The 18003-nt window shown below is 33.7% G+C and overlaps 2 protein-coding genes across 4 annotated transcripts; one reads left to right on the top strand and one right to left on the bottom strand.

Annotated features, from left to right (window-relative positions):
* Nucleotides 1-3961: 3961 nt before the first annotated feature.
* LOC118054686 (nudix hydrolase 3) lies at nt 3962-14008 on the top strand. 3 transcript variants are annotated; one of them, XM_035066358.2, is made up of 21 exons: nt 3966-4239; nt 4503-4682; nt 4796-4873; nt 5089-5185; nt 5558-5691; nt 6165-6246; nt 6673-6759; nt 7566-7672; nt 7814-7985; nt 8145-8395; nt 8508-8589; nt 9399-9464; nt 9552-9629; nt 9723-9818; nt 10057-10163; nt 10274-10442; nt 11540-11623; nt 13176-13270; nt 13349-13439; nt 13517-13663; nt 13785-14008. In XM_035066358.2, exons 1-21 carry the CDS (start codon nt 4133-4135, stop codon nt 13836-13838), a joined length of 2364 nt encoding a protein of 787 aa, XP_034922249.1. In that variant the 5' UTR covers nt 3966-4132; the 3' UTR covers nt 13839-14008. The 3 variants fall into 3 exon arrangements, with proteins under 3 accessions (XP_073263980.1, XP_034922249.1, XP_073263981.1); XM_073407880.1 differs by lacking the exon at nt 3966-4239 and having other exon boundaries at nt 4542-4682; nt 5154-5185; XM_073407879.1 differs by lacking the exons at nt 13349-13439; nt 13785-14008 and having other exon boundaries at nt 3962-4239; nt 13440-13578.
* A 559-nt stretch (nt 14009-14567) lies between these two features.
* On the bottom strand, nt 14568-17163 carry LOC118054690 (uncharacterized). The gene is made up of 5 exons (XM_035066361.2): nt 16733-17163; nt 16093-16310; nt 15618-15746; nt 14938-15069; nt 14568-14819 (listed from the first exon to the last, which is right to left on the bottom strand). The coding sequence occupies exons 1-5, from the start codon at nt 17067-17069 to the stop codon at nt 14706-14708; spliced, it is 930 nt and encodes a 309-aa protein (XP_034922252.1). The 5' UTR covers nt 17070-17163; the 3' UTR covers nt 14568-14705.
* Nucleotides 17164-18003: the final 840 nt, after the last annotated feature.

Here is an 18003-nt window from a genome sequence, read left to right as displayed (position 1 = left end):
CTCGACCATCAAAGGTAGTGCATTTTCTATCCTACCTCCATTCGAGCGCGCCTTCGAGCCCTCGTCTTATTTATTTTCGAGCGCGCCTTCGAGCCCTCGACCATCAAAGGTAGTGCATTTTCTATCCTACCTCCATTCGAGCGTGCCTTCGAGCCCTCGTCTGAGTTCTTTTCGAGCGCGCCTTCGAGCCCTCGACCATCATAGGTAGTGCATTTTCTATCCTACCTCCATTCGAGCGCGCCTTCGAGCCCTCGTCTGAGTTCTTTTCGAGCGCGCCTTCGAGCCCTCGACCATCATAGGTATTGCATTTTCTATCCTACCTCCATTCGAGCGCGCCTTCGAGAGCTCGTCTTACATTCGAGCGCGCCTTCGAGCCCTCGTCTTATTTATTTTCGAGCGCGCCTTCGAGCCCTCGACCATCAAAGGTAGTGCATTTTCTATCCTACCTCCATTCGAGCGCGCCTTCGAGCCCTCGTCTTATTAAAAAAAAAAAAACAAATTCCTTGTATTTTACCAACTGGGCAGGTAACCCATTACAATGTGACCACCTGGGTCGGTAACCCATTACAATATACCATCCTATACTGGGCAGGTAACCCATTACAATGTGACCATCTGGGCCGGTAACCCATTACAATATACCAATTGGGCAGGTAACCCATTACAATGTGACCACCTGGGTTGGTAACCCATTACAATATACCATCCTATACTGGGCAGGTAACCCATTACAATGTGACCATCTGGGCCGGTAACCCATTACAATATACCATCCCAAAAAAAAAAATGAAAAGAAAAAAAAAAGAAAAAAATTGGCTGTCTTCCAAATGACTTGTTTTCTCTATAAAAGTCATATGTCAATCTCTGGTTTTCGAAGTTTTCAAGACTCTAAAAAAGAGGCAAAAGTTATTTTTGTATCTAATTTTCTTTATAAATTTACTACACAAAGTTAAAAGAAAATGAAATTTTCTAATATCGTTGCATTGTAAATATTATAAAGAGGGGGCAACTGTCATAACCCAATTTTTGAACAAATAATAAAAATTAAATATAGTTGACAATGGAGTTAAGACAACAAATTTTGAAGTTTAAGGATAAAATTATCAGATTTGAGAATAAATTGGTCAGAAATTGAAGAATTAATAAGTTTGGAAATTTACTTAAAGTTTAGATTAGTTTAATTAATGAAATTAGAAGAATTAATAAGTTCGTGGACTTAATTAAATAAATAAATTACGAGCTTGTTTTTACCATTTTTAGCGGTTACTTGTACAAATCTTTTTTTTTTTATCGAGTATTTATTTCTACATTATCTAGGATTTTATCTATTAACCCCTCTCACTCAATTTAACAATGAAGAATTTTCCTAAGAGAATTTTCCTAATCAAGCATTATAGGCAAAAACAAGGTTTGAATTCAAGAAGAAATTGAAGAAAATGGCTTAATTTGATTTAATTGGCTAAGAGTGGAAGAAATTTAATGTTTAGGGATGATTTTAAAACAAATAGCCAAATTATAAATTGATGAAGGGATTAATTGAAGAAGAAGATCAAAATTAAGAGTTAAATTGATTAAATTGCTTAATTTTAGGAACCAATGATAGATTTGCAGGTCTAAATTAATTTAATTGGGGGTATAATTGAAAAGAAAAAGGTGATTTAAAGCAAATTGAATGAAATTGAAACAATTTAAACTCCAAGGACTATGATGAGAATAAAGAATGTTTGTCTGGATTTTTATTTCAATTCATTTCAATCATAGCAGTCTAATTGAATTAGTTTGATTCAATTTAGTCCCAAGTTAACTCAATTTGAATCCAATTATTTTTAATTGATTCATTTTTAGTGCAATTAAACCCCAAAATCCAACGATTAATTTTAGATTTTCCATTGCAATCCCAAGCAATTAAGCCAGAGATTGCAATCTCCAGAAGATCTAAAGCAACTAAACCAGATTGCAATCTCATAATTGCAGCCCAAATCTTCAATCAAGTCTCCAAGAATCAAGTCCTAGAAATTATGCTAAACTACGTTAATTCCAACCTTTGCTCTACAATAAAAAGAGACGAACAAAGGCAAGAAATGGGGAGCCTTCATCAACCAGGAGCAACCAAAAACAGAGCTCCGTTTCATCCAACACAGAGCTTCTTGTACACAAAAAACACAAATCCATCTCCATAGTTTCCCATTCAACCCGACACCAAAACCTCTCGTGGCCAGCTGTTGTTATTCATTATGGGGCCTCATACAAACAAAACAAAAAATCATAAAAGAAAAGGAAAAGAAAAAATACAAAAAAAAAAAATTGGGAGAAAATATAAAAATAATATATCAATGAGAAAAATATGCCAGAACGTTTGAGAATTTATCAAAGCATGGTTGAGAAAGATCAAATATACAAGATTGAAAAATTTAACAGCATATTTTTTTTATTAATGAACATTTTATTTTTACATGATTTTTTTTCTTTTTATATTGAGTTTATTAGAGATTAAGTTTTATTTGTTTTTATTTGTTTTCTATGAGAATAACATGGTGTCACAACACAGGTGGTGAATTCGACATGCTAACTCTTATTAGCTTAGGCCTTTTACATCATTTTATTTCATTTTATTTTTATATTATATTTGGTCCTCATTCTCTTAGTTGATTTTTTTTATTTTTATTATTTTGTAAAATTAAATTTTTTTAAAAAACATAATCCTTTAAAATTTAATTGTTCAGAATTGTGCTTCATAATGTTTTTTTCTAATATAGTCACTTCGGTCTCATAACCTAGATCAATGGTATGTAATATTTACGCAGATTGACTTCGATTTTTTTTAATAATTTTTTACACTATTTTTTTTTTAATTTTATCTTTAAATATTGAATTTATTGAAAATTAATTTTTATTTTTTATTTTTTATTTTTTATAAGGATGACTCAACATCACAACCCAGATTATAAGTTTGTCATATTAACTCAGATTGATTTAATATTAATTTTTTAATTTTTTTTTAATTTTTTTCTCACTTCATTATGTTATCTTTCATTTTTTAACAGTATCTTAAATTCAACTTTATATATATATATTCCTTCTTTGTCATCACTTTTTCGCTTTTGATTTGGTGTATTTATTATTTTTTTTATTATATAATTAAATTAAACTATCTTTCAAAATCCAGTAGGATCTATTACTTCAGTGGTAAATTTTTTATTTGTTTTAAAACATGCTAAAAGAGCTGAAACATTGGTTTTTAAAATTATTTTAAAAAATAAATAGTCTGGCCCCGACGAAGCGTGAGCCGTGAGTATGATACTAAACATTTATTTTACTTCAAAAGGCATGCATTTAATCTTCGACATACTCAATCAAGTCCTTTATTACTTGTACTGACATGAAATATTTTTTTTTAACAACTCATTAGATCTTTTATTTGAAGAAAAATAGTTTTATTCTGAAAAGTAAATTTTAAAAAAATGATTTATTTTTTAATATTTAATAGTATATTGAAAAATAAATTGAAAAATATTTTCTAGTATTTAGTTATGTCATAAAAAATAGGTTGAAAAATAACTTATTAATATATATTTTTTAATTTTATTAAAATAATGAGTAATAAATTTTACAAATTAAAAAGTTAAATGAAAATAAAATTAAAAAAATAAAATTTTATAAATTATTTTAAATAAAATAAATAATAATTAAAATAAATAAGATAAAAATAACAGGATTAAATCTTATTTCAGTCAAATTGGATGCAATTTATAAATTAAAAAGTTAAATGAAAATAAAATTAAAAAATATATAATTTTATAAATTATTTTAAATCAAATAAATAATAATTAAAATAAATCAGATAAAAATAACAGGATTAAATCTCATTTCAGCCAAATAGGATGCAATTGACCAAAACCAAGTACAGGATACAAATTGATTTTTGAGAAGCCCGAAGAAAAAAATAATTTTTTTGTTTTTTAATACAAAGAAACTGGGTTGCCTGAAGAAAACGCAGGCAGCTGGCATATCCTGCTATAGTATCACTCGAATTTATTCTTTTTTTCTCTAACAATTTATAGGCATCAAAAAAGGATACAAGCAGAACAAGTTAGCCCTTTTATTTCCTCTCAGATAAAAGAGTAAAGGAAAAATGGAAGACGCTGCTACTGCTGCTGCATCATCAGCTGTAGTCGTGGAAGAAGAGCGCCTCGACGTTCTCAACAAAACCGGTCAAAAAATCGGCATTTCGAAGCCCAGGCAATCACTAATCTCTCTTCTTCCTCTCTATCTCTTAATCAATCATCTTATTGTTACGTATGTTTTGATTAAACACCTAATTAATGCCTCTAATTACGCTCATGTGCGACGTCGTTTATAGCACTCAAAATTAAAACAGAGCAATTTTGTTTTTAGATTTTCCTTTTATTTTTTACCATTACTTTGTTTGCTGTTTGGTTGCTGAGAAAAAGAAATTGTGATTCTTCTTATTTGTTTGTTATTTTTATTTTTTGGAAATGTAGAGGAGAAGTTCATAGAGATGGAGATTACCACAGAGCAGTTCACGTGTGGATTTACTCCGAAAGCACGCAAGAATTGCTTCTTCAACGTCGCGCCGATTGCAAGGATTCCTGGCCAGGCCATTGGGATATCTCAAGCGCCGGCCATATTTCTGCTGGCGATTCTTCACTTGTGTCCGCTCAGTGAGTCAATTTGCAACTGTTTTTCTTATTTTATTATCTTGTCAATTAATTTCTTGCTGCATAAGAATAACTTTTTTTTATTAAATTAATTTTTCTTACTGTTATGCGTTTAGGAGAGAGCTTCAGGAAGAGCTAGGCATTAGCCTTCCAAAGGATGCGTTTGAACTTATTTTTATTTATCTTCAAGAGTGGTTAGTATTTATTTATATATACATCAAATTCCTTATTTAGCTGTACAAGTTCTATAGGATACCTGGTCTATGGAGACGGGACCGATTAAAATAATTGGTGTAATGGATTGTGACATTATGATTTTGATTTAATTGATCTCGTTGACGTAGACTGGGGGATTGGGAGAATACAACAAGGCTTATAGTAATTGATTGTACTTTATATTTGAATGCAGTGTTATAAATGATGGGAAATTCATCAATAATGAGTTTAATGATGTGTATCTTGTGACAACTGTAGATCCGATTCCTCTTGAAGCATTTACTCTTCAGGTAAGGAAATGTGTGCTCCTCATTCTCCTTTGATGAGTGTTGGTTTGTGTTAATACATGTTTTATCTATTATCGATTGGTTTTGATAAAAGATCAATTTGGAGAATACCACTTGTTTATGCTTGAAAGTTTTCTTTTTTCTTTTTTCTTGCACGTTTAGACTTTTCCAACTGGTGTTTTATATCTGAATTTTTTATACATGTTCTGGTACATGCCTATTATTTTGTTTTCTGCCAAATAATGTGCTCTTTTCATTTGAAGGTTCGTTGGAGAGTGGCATGCCTATCATTTCAGACATGAATATTACATAATTGGTTACTGCTATTAAGTTGTGAAAATATGAATGCTTGTTTATGATTTCATTTTATGATAGGAAACAGAAGTATCTGCTGTTAAATACATTTCGTATGAGGAATATAGAAGCTTTCTTGTCAAAGAAGATCCTGATTACGTGCCCTATGATGTAGATGAACAGTATGGTCAACTCTTTGAAATCATTAGGAAAAGGTATGCTAAACAGTATCTTTTCTAGTAAAATCAACTATGCTTGTTATAACATCTTTTGTCAACTGTGGTGGAACACATCCTATGGTATGGCTATTATTCTTCTTGAAGTTGATTTTGTCTCAAATTCTTTAACAATTAAGTGAATCAAAGAAACATATTTACTCCTTATTTGTATGGTTACATTTCACTTAATCTTTAGCATTTGACTCAACATGCCAAAACTTCTTCTGAGTGCATGCCAAGAGTTTTGAAGGTGAATTCATGCTTTCCTCCCGCATGTTTGTGAATATTGCACCATGTTATTTAGCTGCCTTTGGAAAAGCTTTCCTTTTGTTGTCAACTGGTGTGTAAAACATTTTTTGGACACCTTTGTACTAGTTTCCTATCAAAATAGTCAAATTGTCACCTTAATGCATGCAAGGGTTTCTAATAATTTGTCTCCACTTATGATGTCTGTCATCTAATTTTCTTAGGTACACAGAGAACACTGTAGCGCGCAGTTTGAGTCTACAAAAACAACTCTGTCGTTATGCTTCTGTTTCTCTGGATGCTGAGGTTGTCTACTTTCTCTTCTGGCATTGATCTCTCTGCTATCTTAGTAGCTACGCTATCTGTGGCAAAGGATGCTCTGTTTATGTAACTTAGTTGTGAACTTAAGTTGATGGTTTAACTTGTTAGTTTACAATATTTTCTTCCTTTCAGAAAGGGATAAAAACCGTATAAAAGGGGAAGGGGTTTGTTTTGTGAAAGAATGCTTGGGCCTACATAAATTTTAATTTGTACTTGTGGAAAATATTGAGTAATTGGAGGCCGCCTCTTTAGCAATTGCGATCGAGAAATTAATAGCACTTTTAATTTTTTGTCATTCTCATAACTAGAATACTAGTATTGGTATTGCTACTACTATTTCTTAAATGCTAATGTTTTTTGTTCTTAATGCAAATAGGATTGAATTTAGTATTTTTGTTCTTCTTTCTTCAGTTGACAGGTCTATCAAATACAGACAGGAAGACTCTTGGTTTACTTATCAAGGCTGCAAAACTTATGGATGAAATCTTCTACCTTCAGGTACTTACCATTGCAAAACAATGTGAATGCACATGTGCAAGAAGTAGGCTGATACACTCATACAATCTGCAGAAACTATTGGTTTACAGATGTCTTCCATGTGGTAGACTTGAATACCAATATATTACCTGCGCATGCCCCATAAAATGATATTTTTGTTCATGATCTGTATAGTTACTAAAGTGTTTCTCTAGCTCGAGCAGTGGTCTATTTGGTAACGAGCATGCCCAGTCATTTGTCTGCCTTCCTTTTTCTTTTCCTTTGGGGGTGGGAAGGCCAAAGTTGATCAGGGCAAACAAAGTGAGAAAAACCCTAAGCTGGGAAACAAGACCTGTAATTTACTCAACAGAAAGTTCAATGGAAAAGTCTGGGTGAGAGAGGCGTTCTGAAGTTGTTAGACAATTCCTCGTAGAAGGGAACTGAGCAGAAAGAACTTTGGCTTAAGCATTCAAGACATGACTTGGCATTATGTATAGTAGTAACTCATAAAACATTTCAAGATGTGGACTCATAATAAAGTCAAGTAGTTTCTTTCTGATTTGATGTTATGTTGCAAACTTGCCCAAATTCTTTTCATTTGGATCTCCTGTCAGTGAAATAGTTGATATTTGTATTTGAAACTTTGTACAAGTAATGTGAATGTCATTCTTCTGTGTAACTTTACATGATTTGTTTCTCCTTCCTACAAAATTCAGATAATTAGTCTCTTGTAAAATCCAATACAATAAGCCTATTTATGATTGCAATAATTAGCAACTATGAATAACTGTTAGCGGTGCCTCTTGCTTTTTTCTGCTTCTAATCAGGTTTGGTACAGCAATCCAGCTCTAAGAGATTGGTTGAAGGAGCATGCTAGTGCATCAGAATTAGACAAGCTTAAATGGATGTATTATTCAATTAATAAGAGCCCCTGGTGAGTCTTTTTTTGAGGTGCTGCTTCTTTGAGCTCTTATGTGTGTGCGCTTGGAACAAGCTAAGAATTCACCATTCCCCAACTTTTTATATATTTTGTAAGAGAAATACCACTCGATTAGAATTTATTGGTGATCAACAGGTCCTGTCTTGATGAAAACGAGGCATTTTTAACAACCACAGATTCAGCCATCAAGTTACTTCCTGAAGCCACGAAGCCAGTCAGTGGATGGAAGGGTCTGGAATATAAAGCAGCATTTCCCATGCTAAAACCACCTGGTGCAAATTTTTACCCTCCAGATATGGACAAAAAGGTATGCATGGGAGGATCATTATGCAAGTTGAAGTTAATTTTTTTTAAATAGGATCACCATCATATATTTGTGATTGGAAAACTGTTTGATGCTTCTGTCATCATTTAGACCCCCCCCCCTCTATACCTACTATAATAATAAGTTTCTCTTATGTCACAGGAATTTAAATTATGGAATGACAGTCTGACAGAGAAAGAACAAAATGATGCAACGGGCTTTTTCACCGTCATCAAAAGACACACTGAATTTAGTTTGGATTCTTCTTCACCTAATCATGCAGTTCACGGGACAAATCATTTAATGACTGCCCATGATCTATATAATGTTCCTTACTCAAAGGAGTATAACTCCTTCCTTAGAAAAGCTGCAGAACTGTTGCATGAAGCTGGGGACTTGGCTGGCTCACCTAGGTATATAGAGTTATACTAGATTTTTCTTGTTGCCAGTAACTCATTTGTTCACATCATACTGAATACTATTCCACTTACAGATGATTGTTGAATTTGTTCTTCTGCTGTGTAGTTTGAAGAGGTTACTACATAGCAAGGCTGACGCATTCCTCTCAAATGACTATTATGAATCAGATTTAGCCTGGATGGAATTGGTTAGTATGCAGAATACTTTGACACTCAAAGTTTTTGTTTCGGGTATATGGTGATAAGAATGACATCTAGTGCCATGGTATTTTTTTCCCCTTGTCATCAGCACTCTAGTTTGAGATAAAAGGGCTATGTAAGAATTGTTTTGCATGAGCAAGTTTTCTAATACTGAGAAAGGGATACGATTTTGGGGGATTGTTAATGCTGGCACTTGCTTGTGTACACTTCCCCTCCCGCCGGGCCACCACAATCACATAGTTATGGATATTGAATCATGGTGACTGTTTTCTTTATATACGACTCTCCTTTTTATGAATGAGGTGGAATTGTAATAGGAGCAAGAGGCACTTGAAGGTCTGCTGAGGCCTTCTAACTTAAAAAATTTGGAAACGTTCTGTCATTCTGCAATATTTCACAGGTCTCAGCAGTCTGCATAACTTGCCTGATTTATTGTTTGTTTTGTTCCTCAAGGAAAAAGGAAATAGCTTAGGCTAAGAATAAAGCAAAAAAGTCATCTGTACCTATCATGGAATGATGAAAACTAACTATGTTATCAATTGGATGTTTACACTTTCTAAATAAACTAATAATGTTATAATATGAAAAAAAAAAAAAACAGGGCTCAATCATTGGATTTTTCATTTTCTAAGTCTTTATTCTCATGTAGCCATTTACTTGTAATAACATCAATTGTGTGTTTGTTGAGTTTTTCCAAGAATGAATGGGTTAGATCTTCGTTTCACTGTTAAGGTGCTTAAATTCTTAATATTCTCATCTAGATTCATGACATGTCTTAAACTATCTCTGGATTTAGGACTCTAAGCTGGACGTTACCATAGGTCCATATGAGACGTACGAGGATGCAATTTTTGGCTACAAGGTAGCATTGATCTCAAATTCTTTCCTGACATATTCATAATATCTCGGGTAGCATAAATGACTCGTGAGTTCTGTTATGTTTTCTCAGGCAACATTTGAAGCATTCATTGGTATCCGGGATGACAAAGCAACTGCTCAACTAAAATTGTTTGGTGATAATTTGCAGGTATTGAGTCATTGTATATGCAAAGTTGGTACTTGTTTTTCTTGGGACTTCTCTTTTTATATTCCTGATTTCTAACATAGTATATCTGTTTAGTTTTTGGAACAAAATCTTCCAATGGACAGTGCATACAAATCAAAAAATGTCAATGCTGCTCCCATTCGGGTCATCCGGCTTCTTTATAATGCAGGGGTATGTTCTTGGAATATATATAGGAAAAATCTGTCTCTTGTTGTTTCTCTATTGTACCTCGTTTTGGCATGAACCCATCCCGTTTACAATACCGGGATCTAAAACTCTGTTGGTCCATCCTTTAAAGATCAGCTTTTTGAGGAAACTTTTGCTGAAATACTTCTCCCCACCCCTTATGTATGAATTCCTATTTCAAAGGAGGGAAAACCAAGGCTGATGGGTTTTAATTTGACATCAGGATGTAAAGGGTCCTCAAACTGTTGCTTTCAATTTACCAAATGATGAGCGTATAGTAAAAGATCGAGGAACTTCAATGGTCATGCTGAAGAATGTTTCAGAGGCAAAGTATAATTTCTTACCTTATTTCTAAACCTGTTGTAATGATTGTTGCTTTCTGAAAATATGTTAATGTTAGTATTGGAAATTACTTTAAATATCATGTCTGTCCTAATCAGGTTCAAGCATATTCTTCAGCCCATAGCTGATGTTTGTATTAGCAAGGAACAAAAAGGATTGGTAGATTTTGAATCTTTCTTTACGCACACTATATGCCATGAGTGCTGCCATGGTATTGGGCCTCATACTATCACACTTCCAGATGGCCAAAAGTCAACAGTAAGAAAGGTTATTTACATAACTTTTCTTTTTATACTACATCTATAATTTATGGATTGCTTTGCATTCGTATGTTTTTTGATAATGGGGCATACATAGATAGCTACCCTCTCTTTAAGTAAATTCCTCATTTCCGCAGAGTACTGGAGGGAGATTTCTATTTTATAAAACTAGAAGTTTTATTATATACCAGAATTCAAACAGGATATATTACCATGTTGCTGGAATATATTTGTGTGCTCTTATGGTTTAATTTTCCCACCCTACTTTTGTGTCTTTTATAACCTGAAAGCATCTCAACCTCTACACATCTTTGACTGTTTAAAATGAGACGAGCATTGCCAAATCTTTTACAACCTTATGTTTGATTTCAAACAGTTTTCTTTATATGGAATCGTTCTTCAGCTCTTCACAGAAAGTAATTGTAATTGAGATTTTAAAGCCTCAATTTAAACTACTAGATGGTTTTAGGGAGACCAAACTTTGGAGTTTTCTTATTTTGTGACTTCAGTTTTGGAAACAAGAGGTGTGGTTAGTGTAATTGCAACAATGTCAGTGGTAGTCAATGTAATTTATCATTTATTCCATTTCATATTCCTTTCTTCAGTTTTATTCAGTAGAAATTCTGCCTTGGATGTTTCTTTCATTGTTAAGTTCTGCCTGAAGTAGTAGTCTACCGGGCCTTGAAATCTGTGGATAGGGGCCTTGCTGAGAGTTCCTTTCATCTTTCTCTTTTTTAACTCAATATTTAATATGTATAAAGGAATTTTGTCCTCCAAATAGAGGTATCTGGAGTGATGATGTGACTAGTTTATTTATCCCTTTCCATAGTTACATCATTTGTGATTCAGTTGCCTTAATCCATTACTTTAATATGGGGCACGTTTATTGTGACTTATAGCACATCTCATGCATGGTCTCTGTAACTATATTTTTTTTATGAAAGTTGATCATTTTCTATGACCTGGTCTTTTATCATTACCTGTTCAAAATAACTGTAATGGAAATGAAACAGAACAGCACTTCAATGAAAGACTGTTATTTTATTGTTTCAATTTATTTGCATTCTGATAGCAACTGTTGTTTTTCTTCATATTTTAATGCAGGAGCTTCAAGAACTCCACTCTGCTTTGGAAGAAGCAAAAGCTGATATAGTTGGCCTTTGGGCCCTAAAGTTCTTAATCAACCAGGTTAGTGACTAAATTTAATTAATATTATCATATATAGACACCAGATATGTGTGCTGCACTGCCACTTTAGATTTCATGTCAAAGATGCTGAATTTAAATTCATTCAACAATGCATTTACAAGTGTTTATGAAGTAGTCTGGGTTTTTGGTCAGAGGGTAAATAAGGTCCATACAAAGAGTTAGGACAAGTGGTTGATACTTGCCCTAGAGGTCCTGGGTTCAAGTCTTGTCTTTGGATGACATGTGAATTTCTAATTCTTGTCGGTATCAAGGGTGGCTCTTCCCAAAAGAAAAGGTCTTCATCAACCCAATTGCTGGTGCAGCCAGTTCCAAGTAGAGGTGATATCCCATTGCAGTCTTACCCTATGTTTAGATGATCACGAAGAAGATAATTCGTAAAAGTAGAATCGCCGCTTAAGTTGCTTACACATCTAGGAAAGATGGTAACCGTAGTTTATCCTCAACGAGGTTACTATTCATTTCTAACCGAAGGGAATTTATTAAACAAATCCATGTCAATGAAGTTCTAACCAAAGGGAATTTATTATACAAATCCATGTCAATATCCATTTTTCTTTCCTGAGTTGTATTTTGATTATTGACCTCTTATTTAGAGATTAAAAAAATAATAGTCTATTTATTTTTGTGTTTCAAAAGCTTTATTGAAAAAAAATTATTTTTTTTTGTTTTAAATTAGTCTTTTTTGGTGTTTCAGATCATTTTAATTTGCTGATGTTAAATGATTTTTTAAAAAATAAAAAAATATATATATATTTTGATGTATTTTCGAAAAAAATAATAATTTGAAAAGCAATTGTTATTCCCCCTTGGTCTCTCACTAAATTGGTGTTAGGCTTTTAGGATCCAACTGAGAAGGAAGGAGCTTGGGTTGAATTCAATTATCAAATTAATGACCCATACCTAAGAAAATACAAAGAGAATTTGGACTCGGATGTTTAGGCTCAAATCCACCGGCTAAACCATAGAAATAAAACACGTCCAAATTCAAATTATAAAAAGCTTGCAATAATAAAGACAGGCTTTAACTTCATATCCACCTGCCACGCCATGTATTTTAAAAAATAAAATTGGGTTAACTACTTGCTTTTTTTTAAAAAAAAAAATACAAAGAGATTCATTATTGTACCAAAAGTAAAAATGAAAACGAAAACAGAATGCAAAACAACAACAACAATCAATTTTTCCACTTTTTTTGCGTTTCTTTTTTTTCTTCTAATTTTTCTTATGGGAAAAAATTGGATGATGAAATAAGAGATATTAGTTCTCATCAACCTGTAACTTCAAGTGTTTCAGATGCATCAAGAAATCTCATAATATGTTTCCTAGAATCCTGGGAATGCATCTTTGAAATGTTGAACTATGTTGGACAGAAGAATCTAGTTGTCTGATCAATATTCTGGATGTAGTGATTTACCTGGACCACACTTTAGTGGGATAATAACTAGGTGCTGGTCTATTTTTTCCGTGTGATTGGGTAGTATTATGATTTTATTGTAATGTATATTACGTGATTCTAATTTTGTTCTCTCAGGATTTACTTCCTAGGAGTCTGGTAAAATCTATGTATGTTTCATTCCTTGCGGGATGCTTCCGGTCAGTTCGTTTTGGTTTAGAGGAAGCTCATGGGTAAGCTAATTAATCATTCTTCTCTGGCTCCATGCTTGGCATAATCTAAAGGAATTTGTATCTATTGAAATTCCTTAGGAAAGGACAAGCACTGCAATTTAACTGGATGTATGAGAAAGAAGCCTTCATCTTGCATCCTGATGAGACATTTTCTGTTGATTTTGCCAAGGTATGGTTGCTTCAACTTTCCTTTTTCATGGATTCATCTCACTGAGTAAGACCACCAACTCTGTTGTCATTTCAAAGGTTGAGGAGGCTGTTGAAAGCTTGAGTAGGGAGATACTCACCATACAGGCAAAAGGTGACAAGGAGGCTGCAGATTTGCTGTTACAGAAATACTGTAAAATGACACGGCCATTGAAACATGCTCTGGAAAAATTAGAGAGTGTTCAGGTATGGGCTGTGACACCCTTCTAGCTCCCCACTGCACATGTTTCTATCTAATGAGAGCTAGGCTGTTTTTAGGAATGTGTACTTGTTACTTATAATTTCGTTCATTCTCCTTGCCTTCCAGGTCCCTGTGGATATATATCCCATATTTTCCACTGTTAATGAAATAGCAGAGTAAAGGTAGCGTCTCGGGATTAGGCCAATCCCTTCGTTTTCTAGCCAAGCTGATTAATAAGTGAATGGCAATTAGTGGACAGTGCTGCCACAGTAGCTTCAATGTTTCCATCAATTAAATCAGCAACGTTGCTGTCTTATTATCTGCATTTGATGAATGTGTTTTTTCTTTTGTTTTTTTTCCCCATTGCTTGCGTTGGTCCTTGTTATGATGCAGATTTTAAAGTTTGTTAAATTATTTGAAAGTAAATAATGTTTAGAAGTTTGGTAACGAATAATTTTTAAAATATTTTCCCGTAATATTTTTTTATAAAAAAAATTAATGCTAGCACATTAAAACAATTTTATAAAAAAGAAAATACTATTTCATCTGTTAAAATAAAAATCCTGTTTAGTAAGGAAAATTGTGAGGATGCTGCTGCTCTCAGCCACTGTTATGGCTGCATTACGCTAAACTACAGCCATAGCTACTGCATGTGTCAATCACAGGTTGGTTAGCCTGATGATTTACTGGCCTGAAATGATCAATTGAAAACCCAATCTCCTTTCTTCTTTTATTAAAATGTAGTTTCAAATTATTTTTTTGAAAAAGAAAATCAAATCTTTAATAAATCCAGGTCAACATCATGACTCATAACCCAAGCTTTGTATGACCCAAGCTTTGAACTGGGTTAGCCAGGAGTTACAGTTTGAGGTACAGAACCGTTCTAAAATGAATAATAACGCAAAAAACGAAATAAATTGCAGTGAACTTTATTTCAAGGTCACTTTGGAAAAAAAGAAAAGGGATAGAAAGAAAATTGTGAGCCCTTTAGAGGCACACTCTGAGAAGCGTGTATTCCAGTCCATTGACAAAGTAAAAGTACATATACTAGACAACTTTTAACTCTTTAAGCCAAGCTGTGTGTAGGGGGCAAGGATCAGGTTTCCCTTCAGCAACAGCCTTGTCGGAGAGCGAATAGAACCAGCCATTCCTCCATTTAAACTGGCAAGAAATTAACTTTCGAGTGAGAAGCAAAATCACAGCAAAACAAGGTTAGGGCTCGAGTCTCAAACTACTTTGTGCTAAATGCTTCAAAGGTATGACTAACAAAAGCATTTACCTCCTTGACAGCTGTTGGGAAATGGGCAACAGCACGTGAGTAAGCACATAACCTTTCCTCAATAGCTTCTTCAAATACTATTCCTTTTTCTGCAGCTGCTGCAGAAGCAAGTTCTGCGATAAGGCTAGACACCTGGAAACATAAATATCAGTATCAACTGGATCTATTCATGTTAGAGATCTCATTGTGCTTGAACAATTTCAAGAACTCAACAATCATAATCTTGTGAAGCAAAGGTCTACACAAGGAGAGGAAGCTTAGCGAATGGCTGAAGGGAAAGGGCTTCTTGCCAATTTGTCCAATCATGACTGTCTTAGGCATAATATAATCTAGTAAGTTTAAGTACAAGATCGTGATTGACGCACCACAAAGAAGACAGAAAAAGGGCGAGCGAAAAATGCCTAATTTAACAATTATATCATCCAATTGACGTAAATCTTAAAGTCCACAAAGCATACAGAAATAGCACTGATAGGGTTGAGTCGGCTTTTTTAACCAGCATCAAGTACACAGTGAATTATCTGCAATCAAATGAAGGCGTTCTGGAAATAAATAATGAAATAAGCAATTTAATTGATCTAAAATTCACTATAAACTATAAATATTGCAAAAGATATGCAGTAGCTTGAAACTCCTCAAACTCTGATGCTTTAACACATCATTGTCAATGGCAGATTTACCTCGGAGCGGAATTCTTTCTCCACAGCACCAACAGTTGCCCCTGGATGACGAGCTCCAACAAGCATGAATGCTGAAATCCAGATCAGCTTCTCTAACATTTGCTTCTGAAAAGTTTCCTTGTCAAGAACCTGAATACAACAATGAATAATAATGTAAATATGCCAGACTACTATCACAACATGAATTCCTCAATTCGGAATGCAAAGGTGAAAGAAGGGGAACGCTAGACTAAGTTTGGCCACTGAAAAAATTGAAACCCAAAACACCTATCCCATCAAAGTGCCAAACTTTGCCTTCTATATACAATATCATTGGATTACATGGTTAAACCTGACACTCTGAGCTTTATTGCGTCAACCTCCACTCCCTACCACCACAGCCCCATCTTTAACATTTTTTTTTCCTGAAAAGCCTAATGAATTCCCTCATAACGGTTTCAATCAGACAATAAATTAAAAAAAAAAACTTTTTTACCTTACAGGTGAGACCTCCAGCATGCAATCTAGCAGCTACTGCAGACGCCCATTTGCCATATGCTGCAGTCAATCCTTCAGGATTGGTATCAGTCTTTCCATCAATAGGAGGTTCTCCAAGCTTTGAGACAGCAAAATATGCCAGCACTTGGTCTGCATCACCAAGACCTTTACTTTGAAACCATGGCTCCAGCATCCCATTCTGGAAAAAAACCAAATCTGCTACATTGTCAACATCCACTCAATCAATCTTCACCATTTATCAGAAGCCATAAAATGCATAGCTAAGATTAAGAAAATCCAAACTTTCAGATCAAACAATTCCAAAATAACATAATCCAACAGCATTAATGAAGAACGCACTTAAGTTTTATCACTCAACTGTGTTCATTTTGACACTAAACTATCCTAAAAAGATAAGCAACACGCGGGGTAAGCAATACATTATAGACACCTATATCTTCCAATTAAACATTAACCCCAAATAAAACATAGAAAAATGAGTACCCTCCTATATAGCACTCAATTCAATTAGAACACAGAATAGCATAATTCAATCAACAAAACTAAAAACAAAAACAAATTGCTATATAACCATTTTCATAAAAGCAGCAAATTAACGTATAATCAGGTATCAGTACCGCTCCATCTAGACTTAGGTGTGACTTCAAGAACAGCATCAAGATCGTCATTTCTTGTACAAACCAAAATGGGACCCTCAAAATCAAGCGGCACAGGGTCTCCTCTCTTCACCAGCAAATCCTGACCACTACCCATTTCTTGTAAGGCCCTTCCCACCCTTCCACCACCAACAATCACAGCTGGGGCCACCTTGGCAGCAGTTGGGGCCGTGGCCATAGCTAAAGTTTGAGTATTTTGAGTTCTAGTAATGATTCTGGTGCCAAAAAACTTGAACTTCGAATTGGATTTGATGAGAGAGGAGTTACAGAGAGTAGCTGTGATTGTGTGGGTGGCCATGTGTTTTGGTGATGATGATGATGGGCTTATTAGTGGTGCAGGAGATGGGTTTTGATTGTGTTGGGGCCATGGTGACTACTAATATTGAAGAAGCAAAGTGACAACAAGAAGGGGATCACCACTCAATTTCTACCTATTTATCCAAACATAAGCACACGGCCCCACTCGTGTCATTTTTTTTCCCTTACAAATTACATTCAACATAGATTTTTATGAGTTTATTATAATTTACATGAAAAAATTTATAAATTCTCCGTAGTATTAAAAATAATTAAATAATTCTTTGATAGTGCTAATAATATTTAATTTAACAACATTTTGTTTTAAAAATTTACTTCTTTTTTCATCAAATTTTCCATTTTATCTACTTGTTTATTTTTATCTTTTTTATTTCTTAAATTAAAAATAAAAATAAAATGAAAAAGAACATAAAATGAATGAAAATAATAAATTACAAAAAAACTATAAACAAAAAATTAAGTAATATTTTTTAAAAAACTATGAGGACTAATTAATTGGTTTTGCTAAACTAAGTTACAATTAACTCAAATAGTTGTTTTTTATATGATCCATTTTTTTTATAAGAAAAAAAAAACTAATTCATCCCTTTCTAAATTGCATTTTATAAGGAAATTCTGAATCATTCCCTTGGAGTAGAAAAGAAGGTCCAATAAAAGCAATCTCAAACCAGGCCTAGAAATTTCCGTCGGTTCAAGTAACAAATAACTAAGTTAAATTTAATTTATGTTTTGTAACTAAATTACATTAAACATGTACACTTTACTTGATATTTTGTAACAAAATAGCAAATTAAGTAATGATTTGAAGTCAATATAGCAACTCCTTAAAGATTTTATCCATTTTATTTGCAAAGTCTTGAATCAATATTTTTTTAGGGTGAGAGTTACTCGAGAAAGGATACCGTTAAATAATA

This window comes from Populus alba, chromosome 3, assembly GCF_005239225.2.
Source record: "Populus alba chromosome 3, ASM523922v2, whole genome shotgun sequence".
NCBI lineage: Eukaryota > Viridiplantae > Streptophyta > Magnoliopsida > Malpighiales > Salicaceae > Populus > Populus alba.
The sequence above is the reverse complement of the archived record's forward strand: the minus strand, read 5'-3'. Positions and strand labels throughout refer to the sequence as shown.

Bases quoted from the DNA above. Each gene is read 5' to 3' on its own strand.
- LOC118054686 (XM_035066358.2), top strand. From the start codon at position 4,133: ATGGAAGACGCTGCTACTGCTGCTGCATCATCAGCTGTAGTCGTGGAA. The intron at 4,683-4,795 runs GTGAGTCAATTT...TTATGCGTTTAG, and splicing joins TCTTCACTTGTGTCCGCTCA to GAGAGAGCTTCAGGAAGAGC. The intron at 6,247-6,672 runs GTTGTCTACTTT...TTCTTTCTTCAG, and splicing joins CTGTTTCTCTGGATGCTGAG to TTGACAGGTCTATCAAATAC.
- LOC118054690 (XM_035066361.2), bottom strand. From the start codon at position 17,069: ATGGCCACCCACACAATCACAGCTACTCTCTGTAACTCCTCTCTCATC. The intron at 16,311-16,732 runs GTACTGATACCT...ACAATGTAGCAG, and splicing joins ACCTAAGTCTAGATGGAGCG to ATTTGGTTTTTTTCCAGAAT. The intron at 14,820-14,937 runs GTAAATGCTTTT...ATTTCTTGCCAG, and splicing joins TCCCAACAGCTGTCAAGGAG to TTTAAATGGAGGAATGGCTG.